Raw genomic sequence first — 10,932 nt, forward strand, 5'->3', positions numbered from 1 at the left:
TCTACCATTCATACTTTTCCAAGTCGAAGCAATGTTGCACAATGTCAACTTTGACCTCTATTTTTATTTTTTTTTCCTCCATTGGCACACAGAAACGCCGAGCCCTGGAACGAGCATTGACATAACGCGTATGGATTATAAAATAGTCTACTTTGGTTAAGGATTTCCATTATATGTAGCTTTATGCTTCGACACTACTACAAACTAATCAATAATTATTTTTTATTTTTTTTGACAGTGTTTCTTATCAGCAAAATTAATAAAAAAAGCTTAAAAAACTTCAATAAAGGTTTTCACAAAAAAAAGTTATGGGCGTTATCCATGGTCCGGGGCCAGCCGGTAAATCACCCGGATGTGATAGACCATGTGCAGTACCGTCTGAGCAGCTCATTTGCACCACACGGCTTGTCCTTTTTCTACCATTTGGTCTCTCAGACGTGCACCTTGTTGCAGCTACACGCTTTTCACCTCGCAAGTAAGTGCCGACATTTCTGTAAAACACCTCCATGACGTCAACGTGGCTATTGATTTATATTATATACTTTTGATTAACGCCGGCTCTGTAATGTAGACTTTGCTCTAACGTTAGCTTTTACTACTCCTAGCTAACATATGTATATTCCTGACTGCAAGGACATCTGCTAAAATATTCCCACACATATGCACACTTTAGCTAACTGTCAGCTTGAACTACACGTTGAGTCTTTGCTGGTTATTTAATTTATTTTAAGCAGTCGCGTCTCGTGTCTGACATGATGAAACGTTTCATTTTATTGAAGTCATGCTCGCAACACAATTTTTGGGCACAACTTGAGACTGGACGTGTCTTATTAATTTATATTATATTGGTACAAACGTTGAGCATTAGATATCGTTGCTGATGGTCTCCATTGATGAGTCTGAGGAGGGTCGATTGATGTTTAGCCAGTTCCGCACATGCGTTTCTTTTTATTACAAAATGACCTTGTGACGCGCGACCTGAAGAGCACACGTGGGGGGGAGGAGGGGTTACCCAGGAACTGGTGTGTGTGGGATACCTCTTCATAATCCAGCCACGCTCAAAGCCATGATATACATCTATATCTATATTAATACTTATTATATAAACTCTATCAAAGGAGCTAGGAAAATGCATAGTCACAAAACAGAAAAGAGACTGTTTGCTCTGTCCTTTGAGAACCACTTGTAAAAAAATAAAAGAACCAACATCTAATTTTATAGAATATAATGCGTTCATAGAATATAATGCGTTTATGTCCGGTTTGTATTGATGTCAATTACGAACTTTTGTGATGTGGTCCGAAGGCATTCAATGTGACTGACATGTGTTCCCGTTTGTATGACATTTAATGATTAAGAAAATAATCTCAACCATTAAAGAATAGTAATAATTAAACCAAACTAACTCATACATTTATAACCTAGTGTGCTTGTGGGAAATCGTATATATTCCTTCAATACAAGCTTTGTTGTGACTTTATTTTGGTAATAAATGCACCTTTTTTGTGGATTACGACTTGGAGATCCCATATAAATCTAGGTTCATTCATTCATTCATTCATTCATTCATTCACTGGCTGTTGGCACGTCATACTACTAGTGACCACTAGGGGTCCGGTTAACCTTTGTACGACTTGATCTGTCCTCCTGTGACATCTTGAGAGGGGGGGGGGGGGATTTGGAGAATAATTATTTAAAACAGGAGTGCAAGTACTCTGATCTTTTAATTAAAGTAACAATACCACCGCTAAGTAATCATTTTATAATTAAAATGTATGCTTTTAAAATTAGATTTTGCATTAAATTATACTTTTAAAAAAGTACCATTGTTTGCTGACTAACCCGTTTCAGAATATTGTGTATAGATGGACACGCGTATCACTTAATATATTGCTAAGTAGCTTGTGAAGTTCCATAGACTGCAATATTTAAAAAATATAGTAGAGTAGAAGTATAAATTAGCTGAAATGGAAGCACTCAAGTACCTTTTAGTATAGTACTTGGGTAAATGTAACACCACAGTTTTACTTTTTAATCCACACATTACATCTATTCTCACTGTTTGTGTATAAATAAGATTATTGTGAAAACACAATCATTTTGCAGATGTAATCTGTGTCCCATCACGTTGACATTGAAGCCCTGAAATGTTTCATGACCTTCTCGCTGTCTTTTCTCCCCACAGAGATGTTTCGTTTACCATCGGTCATGAAGCAGGTGAGGCCCGTGTGCCGGGCGCTGGCTCCTCACCTCACACGAGCCTACGCCAAGGACGTCAAGTTCGGCGCCGAAGCTCGTGCCCTCATGCTGCAGGGAGTCGACCTGCTGGCCGACGCTGTGGCCGTCACCATGGGCCCAAAGGTAATATTTGATTTGGTTATTACTGTTTTTTTTTGTTTTTTTTAGGAAACCTGACCCAAATGCCAGAGGCCCCTTTCACCTCACCACTTCCTGTCTGTTCTCCAGGGTCGCAATGTCATCATCGAGCAGAGCTGGGGCAGCCCCAAGGTCACCAAGGACGGCGTGACGGTGGCCAAGAGCATCGACCTGAAGGACAAGTACCAGAACATCGGCGCCAAGCTGGTGCAGGACGTGGCCAACAACACCAACGAGGAGGCCGGCGACGGCACCACCACCGCCACGGTGCTGGCCCGCGCCATCGCCAAGGAGGGCTTCGACACCATCAGCAAAGGCGCCAACCCCGTGGAGATCCGCCGCGGAGTCATGATGGCCGTGGAAACCGTCATCGAGGAGCTGAAGAATCTCTCCAAGCCGGTCACGACCCCCGAGGAGATCGCGCAGGTAAACGAGTCGCCGTGCAGCGGCGGAACGTAACCGAATACTTCAAGTACAACGCGGCATGCGCAGTGATGTTAATCCAAAAGCGTCATGTTTAATAGTGACGAGGAATATTAAATACTGTTTTTTAATGCAGGACTTTTCCTTGTGGATGTTTTCACTGTTTTTATTCAATTAACTCTCGCTACGTTTACTTAAATATGTCGTGAAATGCTGAATGAAATGTCTCTTTGTCTTCAAGGTTGCTACGATCTCTGCCAACGGAGACGTGGAGATCGGCACCATCATTTCCAACGCCATGAAGAGAGTCGGCCGCAAGGGAGTCATCACTGTCAAGGTCGGTATAGAACGCCACACGCCTGTAAAGTAAACATTTGTGCCTCATGCACTCGAGATGTTTTTACTGTCATATGCACCGATAACGTTATTCTGTACAATGGAAAGCTTATTTAGCTGAGTCGTCCTTGCGCACATAAGTACAATAATCTTAAGGTGAAAGATCTGAGCTACTGAACAAGCGTTCTCTGGCCCCGTGTATACTTCTCTAATGACTAGTCCAGCCGGTAGAGTCTTATCTTTATTGACTCGTGCTTCACCTCTCAGGACGGGAAGACTCTGCACGACGAGCTGGAGATCATCGAGGGCATGAAGTTTGACCGCGGCTACATCTCCCCTTACTTCATCAACACCGCCAAAGGTAACGGCGCTCGTGTTACCGGCTGCCGCGTCGCCTCCGACGACATTAAAATAACGAGGCAAAAAAGATGCTAATAAAACAAAAATCCATCGTCTCCCGTTTCCAGGTCAGAAGTGCGAGTTCCAGGACGCCTTCCTGCTGCTGAGCGAGAAGAAGATCTCCAGCGTCCAGAGCATCGTGCCGGCTCTGGAGATCGCCAACCAGAGCCGCAAACCGCTGGTCATCGTGGCCGAGGACGTGGACGGAGAGGCGCTCAGCACCTTGGTTCTCAACAGGTACGCGTGTACGACTTTCAGATTACCAAACAGCAGGCTCAGTGTGTTGAAGACATTTGATTGTTGTTGGCGTTTGCTTCGCTTGGTTTATTTTCTGAACTCTCTTGAGAAATCAGCAAAGTTTGCTGCTGTATAAATCAAACTGAATATTCCACCTCCAGGCTGAAGGTGGGGCTCCAGGTGGTGGCGGTGAAGGCTCCGGGCTTCGGAGACAACAGGAAGAATCAGCTGAGGGACATGGCCGTCGCCACCGGGGGAACCGTAAGTAACTTAGTACTTTTACATAACTGGAGTATTTCCATTTTATGCAAGTTTATACTTCCATTGCAACATTTACTTTTTACTCCACTACATTTATTTTTTGAGCTTAGTTTTCAGATTGCTAATACAAAATATAGATTCAAGATGTTTCTACTGTCATATGCACGAATAACCGTTATTCCACTTGAAAAGCTTATTTTGCTCGGTCCTCCAAACACAGAATTACAATAAACTTAAGGTAAAAAAATGAATTTAAAAAAGTCACAAAATATAAAAGATGTAATAGTATCGCACAAAAATATGAAATAATATATAACAAAATTATGATAATAGTATTGCTATGATAAATGTAAATATTTTATAAATATGCTAAAATATAACTGTATTGCACACAAATATGGTAATAGTATTGCTATGATGTATAACTAACAATGTATTATGTAATATTCTAGATTAAAATAAATCCTGGGACTGCTTTTAAAAGCTCCTGAGCAAATTATATAAATAAGTTCATTTTAGCTGCACCTCCTTTTCCTTCCTAAAGTAATGATCACGTGCATCAATAATTATAATCAAATCATATCGTATTTATTCTGAAATGAGCCATTCTGCACAATGAGTCCTTTGATTGTTGCTACTTTTAGTACGTTTTGACATAGTTTGTTAGAACTAAGAGTCCACATTGTGGTATTGAAGATGTGTTTGAGCGTCATGTCGTCTCTAACGCGCCTCTGTTCCCTCAGGTGTTTGGAGAGGACGCCGTGGGTCTGGCTCTCGAGGACATCCAGGCTCACGACTTCGGCAAGATCGGCGAGGTGCAGATCACCAAAGACGACACGTTGCTGCTGAAGGGCGGCGGCAACGTGGCGGACGTTGAGAGGCGCGCGGCGGAGATCCTGGAGCAGCTGGAGAACACCGAGAGCGACTACGAGAAGGAGAAGCTCAACGAGCGGCTCGCCAAGCTGTCGGACGGCGTCGCCGTGCTCAAGGTGAGGCTCCAACCGCCGGCTTCGCCGCGCGCCTCTAGTTTTTTTGATCCGGGAAGGAATAAACCTTCTGGAAACCATGCGCGAAAACCTTCCCGCCCCCAATTTTAAGTCCCAGCATGCCCCATTCAGACAATCTTTTGGCATGAAATTCATAATTTTTCCATTTTTGAACCGATTGACTCAGTTCTTTTGACTGAAACTACTTCCTTACAGGACAAAACTTTATTTTATTGGGTTTTTTGTTGCATATTCAGATTATTTTGGTCCTAATCTTTCCAAAAAGGTGTCTTATTGACGCTCCAGGAGGCTTTTTTTAGGGAATCTGGCTCATATCATGCTGAATGTTCATAGTTACGATCAAAATATCTTTTAAAAGTGATTTTTTTTTTTTTTTGCAGATATACATTTTATTCCCAAAACCTTGCTGAACAAATACATACAATAAACACAAGTATTGGAATTAATTTGGGGTTCTTACGACGACTCAAACACAGGGAAAAAGGAGGTCTGGAGACAAAATCGGTTGCACAGTTTTCGACGCGTTTAAAAACCCCTTGCGCTTCTCTCCCGTTTCAGATCGGCGGAACAAGCGACGTGGAGGTGAACGAGAAGAAGGACCGCGTGACCGACGCCCTGAACGCCACGCGGGCCGCCGTGGAGGAGGGCATCGTGCCGGGCGGCGGCTGCGCTCTGCTGCGCTGCATCCCGTCGCTCGACGCCATCAAAACCGCCAACGCCGACCAGAAGATCGGTGAGTGGAACGACGTTGTGATATTTGTTTTAAACGCCTTTCACTCTGGAGTACTTCTCTGTATACTACGAGTATTAAGGCAGTACTTGATTACGTTTTTTTCTAGCGTAAAAGTACTCATTTTTTCCCTCTTTTACGATCGTGAGGTTATTAGATGTTAACTATTGATCCGTTAATGTGTTCGTCACTTCAAGGTGGAGCTAAACTTTATACACTTTATTTCCTCCCAGAGATCAATAGTTCATCTTAATCTGTAATATTTCATTCGTTGATTATATTTGCAGCCCAATTTAGGTTATTTATGTATGTAATGGAGTAAAAACTACAATAGTTGTGTCTAAAATGTAACCTAAACCATGTAAATCCTACTCCAGTAGTTATTCTCTAATAAATAAATAATAAGCTATTCATTGTGTGATGAAGTGCCTGTAATTTACAAACTTTAAAAGTATATTAAGAGTACAGTTTCTCTTTTTAAAGTTAATATCTTACCATATCCTCCTGTATAAAGGTAAACTCTAGATTAAGCACATTCACTGTACTTTTTAGTTTTGTATGTTGAAAGGTTTTCCTCATTCCAACGTTCCTGAATCTGACTTCCTTCCGATTTTTTCCAAACAGGCGTGGAGATCATCAGACGGGCGCTCCGCATTCCCGCCATGACCATCGCTAAGAACGCCGGCGTGGAGGGTTCCCTGGTGGTGGAGAAGATCCTGCAGGGCCCGGCCGAGGGCGGCTACGACGCCATGCTGGGAGAGTACGTCAACATGGTGGAGAAGGGCATCATCGACCCCACCAAGGTACAGCGCCGACAGGAGGAGGAACTCTCCCGTCTCCTTTACACACAGCTCTGAACCAGATCAATGCTGCCACCTAGTGGCGAGGAGGCTCTGAGCACGGGAGGTGGAGGGGGTAGATTAAGATAAAATAATCCTTTGTTAGTCCCGCAGTAGGGTAATTACAGGATTACAGCAGCATTGCACACAAGAGACACATGGTAATACAAATCAAGTAATATAAATAAACAGTGAAGAAGAATACAGTAGCAATATTAAATGTACAGATGGAATTGTATAAAAAAAAGTACATAAAGTCTTGTGTGGAAAATGTATGATTTAGATTTGTGATATTTGGCTTTTTTTTTAATGAAATTCACTTGACTTGGATTTTAACATGACATCATCTCAGATTTGATGCTTTTCTCAGTTTTATATAATTTGCTTTTTGGACTTTTTGTGTGTCTAAATTCTTAATTTCCTCTATTTTCTGAAGTTTTATTGACCAAAGGATTAATAACTTGATTGATAATTAAAATAGTTGCAGTGCAAATTATTGTTTTAAATGTGACTTAAATCCTCTGCACTACTTCATGTCTAATTAATGTTTATCCTATTAACATTTGAGCAACACTTTTTTTTATTTGCAAAGATCTTTTCACCGTTTAACATCGATTTAATGTAGTTTTCTGTAATGAGACGATCAAAGATAATAAGTTGCAGCCTAACTTTTACCCAAACTTAACTGCAGCTTTTTCTAAACGTGTCCCCTCTTCCTCTTTTTCCTCCTCTTCCTCCTCCCTCTGCAGGTGGTGAGGACGGCCCTGCTGGACGCCGCAGGAGTCGCCTCCCTGCTCTCCACCGCCGAGGCCGTGGTCACGGAGATGCCCAAGGAGGAGAAGGACATGCCCGGAGGCGGCATGGGAGGCATGGGAGGAATGGGGGGAATGGGAGGAATGGGAGGCGGCATGGGTTTCTAAGCCGATCCTCCGCTGCACAGACTTGATACAGGCAGAGTGGTGATGATGATGGTGGTGGTGGAGGGTTTCTTCCTCAGCCACCGAGAAAACTGCACCCACCTCCACCAAACTTTGCCCAAACGGACTGATGATGAGTATGTTGGAGCTGCAAACGATAATGACCCTCCTTCCTCCTCCCTCCTCCTCCATCTCCACTTTCCATTACGTCACATGGTTCTGCCTCTTCGTCCAGGGGGTTTTCTGAAGGAGTCTTCTTCGCCCGAGAGACCCGTCAAAGCCCAGTTTACGACACCTGTCCTCCGCTCTGAAGGTGACCGCACTTCATCAGAGAGAAATGTACTTCTGCAGATGTCATCGTACACATTATTTACTGCGAAGAGAGCACGAGAAAAGATGCCTAGCTCTGTTTGTCTGTCTTTTTTTTTCTATTTTGTCGTAGTATTTTGTTAATTAGCTCTTTTCTTACACATATATAATATATCTGTAGTGGTTTGTTTCCACCGGCTAATGTTACGTGAATGAAATCCTGTCATTTGATTTAATTAAACCAATTTTTCTTACAGAGATTTGAGCGTTTTTTTCCTGTGACTTTTCTATGAAGTGACGAATAAGTGAAGAGCCTCAAACACCAGAGTTTATGTTTTAAGATCATGTTTACGGATGTGTGTCTGTGGGGCTCGTGGTCATACGTGCCGCGTCGTGAAGGGTTTTCTTTCTTAACGCCACTCGCTCGCCTGTAATATCCATCGTTTAGCTGATTATTTCTCAATAAAAGATGGCTGCTTGAACGCCAGGTTCAAGTTACAAAGCGGCTACGAAGTCTAAATGTGAATGTGGTGTCGTGCTGTTGAATTTCCATCTTTTCTCTCATCTGCTTCCAATAATCACAGCATACAGATATATTGCCTGCATAAAACAGGATGTTACTCCTTCGCAAAATTGAAAATAGAAGTGGTCATTTTACTTGTTTTGTACAATGTAGACGATTTAATGGTGATTTCTTTTCTCTTTTTTTTATTGAATAAATTCATTTGTTCAGATGTTTTGGATACTGAAGTTATTTTTGGACACGAAGGTTTCTGTTAAGTCTGTTTCTCACATCCAATCGCACCATAACAGATTTTTAAATGTTTTATTCTTTACAAAAACTAACTTCATTACTAAAAACCAAACTAATACCTTGTTCCTCTTCAGGTGGGTGTAAACATTTTCTTAAACATTCAGAATTGACCTTTTAAACCTTAATTTTAGCCGTTAAACGGCGCCCTGCGACTTCCGATTTGACCGTGTTTTTCTCCAAAATAAAAGCACCTCAACAAAACGTAACCCAAATACATTTTGCTTATGGCAGACCAAAACACGCAACAAAAACAGAATTGATTGCCAAACAGTTTCTAACTTTAGCACATTGAGTTACTTACATGTACAATTATTCAAATGAGCTCCACAGTTTCCAGCTGCACCAATAATTATAATTGTGTGACACCCTGTATGACAAGTACTTTAAAGTACATCTTTTATGTACTTTAAGATTAGTGTTTCTCATCTTAGTCCTTTTAAAAGATGTTACTACTCACACTGCACTGAGTCATTTTACGTTTAACACTATTTTCTCTGCATAAGTAAAGTTTTGAATGCAGTTTTTTCACATTCTAGCTTTAGTACTTTAAGGATCTTAATACCAATGCAGGTCAAAGGTCAAATATAATCCTGCCCTCTGGCAGCAGTGAGACTCTCAAACCCTTTGACTCTTGAGATGCTCCATAGCGGTGGAACGGTGTTCAAAAGCAAAATAAAAACAGGATTTTCTTTGGTTTGTTGAAAAAATAGTTTATAAATCATGCGGTCGATTCAACACAAACGTCATGAACACAACGAGTCCGTTCCCCCGTGAAACAAACACACACAGTGTCTTTAAAAGCAGTGGACAAGTCTCTCTTGTGTGACCATCAAACCAATATTTACACTTTAATGAAGTAATAAATATGATGAAATGATTATATATTTTGAAAGATATAGAAGATATGCTGCCTCGGCCTCGCCGGCCCCTTTGTCTGTATCGACAGTGGCTTTACATGTTTGCTGAGCATTTAAAAACACCTAAAAAAATACTGCTGATATTGCACACTTTGCCATTTAAATCTAGCTTTAACTCTTTACGTCCAGCATCGTTCCCTAAATAATGACGGGAGCTTCATCCGAGTAACGTGGAGAGGTGTCCCAAAATAAAAGATCCTGTTGGTTTGCAGCACATTCATCTGCACACAATCCTCACTGCACTGAACATGTTCTGCTAATACACAGTGAACCTACGTGGCTTTGACTTCATTTGGCTTCGACTCGTGGAATTTTAAAACATTGATTCGTGGAAGAAAGGCCTCCAGCTTTATAACACCATCTGGACCTCGGTATTTATTATGTGGTCCCGCTGCTCGCATCACCTGTAGCCAACAAAATAACTGGCGCTCGCCTCCTGTAACATGACAAAAATCAAAAAGGACCCGACACGGGAAATGTAACGTCGGACAGAAACGTTGCTGCTGGTTGTGACAAACGAGCGTTTAGTGGATCCAAAAAGGTCCTCGCTCTTCGAGAGGCCCATTCGCCCACAGGAAATACAACCTAATAACTCTATTACGTCATTGATTACTTTGTTTTTCCCAAATAGTCAACACAGTCTAGGTTTTAGACTGGGAAAAAGACGATTGAAGAGGTGATCATGCCCTCTTTAAGACATTATAAACCATTTCCCCACATTTCATAACCTTAACAATTGGAGTTAGCGGATGAATCTGGGATGGAAATGAACCATGAGCTCCTCTGCGCGGCGTTAAGTTTCTTTTGCTGTTCGCTTTCTGAGCCGTCGGACATGTATGAAGGTAAATTTGTGTCTTTTTTACCCGAGCAAATTTCTTGTTTGTAAGTTAATTATCTCCAAATCTTCGCTCTCAAAAAAAAAAAAAAAGCTCTTTAAAAAAAAAAAAAAAAAAAAACCTCAACTTGTAACTTTTAGTTTTTAGAGCATTTTTTTTTGGAGCATTTTTTTCGGAGAGCGTTTATTTTTTTCAAGTTTTGTTTTTGAGAGCAATTCTCTTTTTGAGAGCGTTTTTTTTATTTTAGCAAATTTTAGTTTTGAGAACGTTTTTTTTTTTTTCGACACAATTTTTTGAATTGAGAGCAAAGATTTGGAGATAATTTAATTACAAACAAGAAATTTGCTCGGGTAAAAAAGACACAAATCTACCTCTACAGGCCTGAGTCTCGCTCTCCTGAAATACCTCTTAATCCTCTCCTCTGAGCTCCTGACTCACGTCTGAGTCAGGAGCTCAGAGGAGAGGATCGGCGGGGAGATTACCGTTGAACCTGTGACGGACAAGAACTTGACCGCCTCGATATGCGAGGCT

General features: G+C 41.5%; 1 protein-coding gene across 1 annotated transcript; it reads left to right on the top strand.

The window, feature by feature from the left end:
• Positions 1-379: 379 nt before the first annotated feature.
• Positions 380-8,568, top strand: hspd1 (heat shock 60 protein 1). The gene is made up of 11 exons (XM_068572842.1): positions 380-475; positions 2,186-2,361; positions 2,467-2,802; positions 3,041-3,136; positions 3,403-3,496; positions 3,603-3,771; positions 3,933-4,032; positions 4,776-5,021; positions 5,598-5,772; positions 6,394-6,572; positions 7,358-8,568. The coding sequence occupies exons 2-11, from the start codon at positions 2,188-2,190 to the stop codon at positions 7,526-7,528; spliced, it is 1,740 nt and encodes a 579-aa protein (XP_068428943.1). The 5' UTR covers positions 380-475; positions 2,186-2,187; the 3' UTR covers positions 7,529-8,568.
• Positions 8,569-10,932: the final 2,364 nt, after the last annotated feature.

The sequence above is a fragment of the Clinocottus analis genome, unplaced genomic scaffold, assembly GCF_023055335.1.
Source record: "Clinocottus analis isolate CAN_PGR_092001 unplaced genomic scaffold, fCliAna1.0.p SCAF_12, whole genome shotgun sequence".
Lineage (NCBI taxonomy): Eukaryota > Metazoa > Chordata > Actinopteri > Perciformes > Cottidae > Clinocottus > Clinocottus analis.

Coding starts and splice junctions, on each gene's coding strand:
- hspd1 (XM_068572842.1), top strand. CDS start 2,188: ATGTTTCGTTTACCATCGGTCATGAAGCAGGTGAGGCCCGTGTGCCGG. Junction 5,022..5,597: donor ACGGCGTCGCCGTGCTCAAG/GTGAGGCTCCAA, acceptor CTCCCGTTTCAG/ATCGGCGGAACAAGCGACGT. Junction 6,573..7,357: donor GCATCATCGACCCCACCAAG/GTACAGCGCCGA, acceptor CTCCCTCTGCAG/GTGGTGAGGACGGCCCTGCT.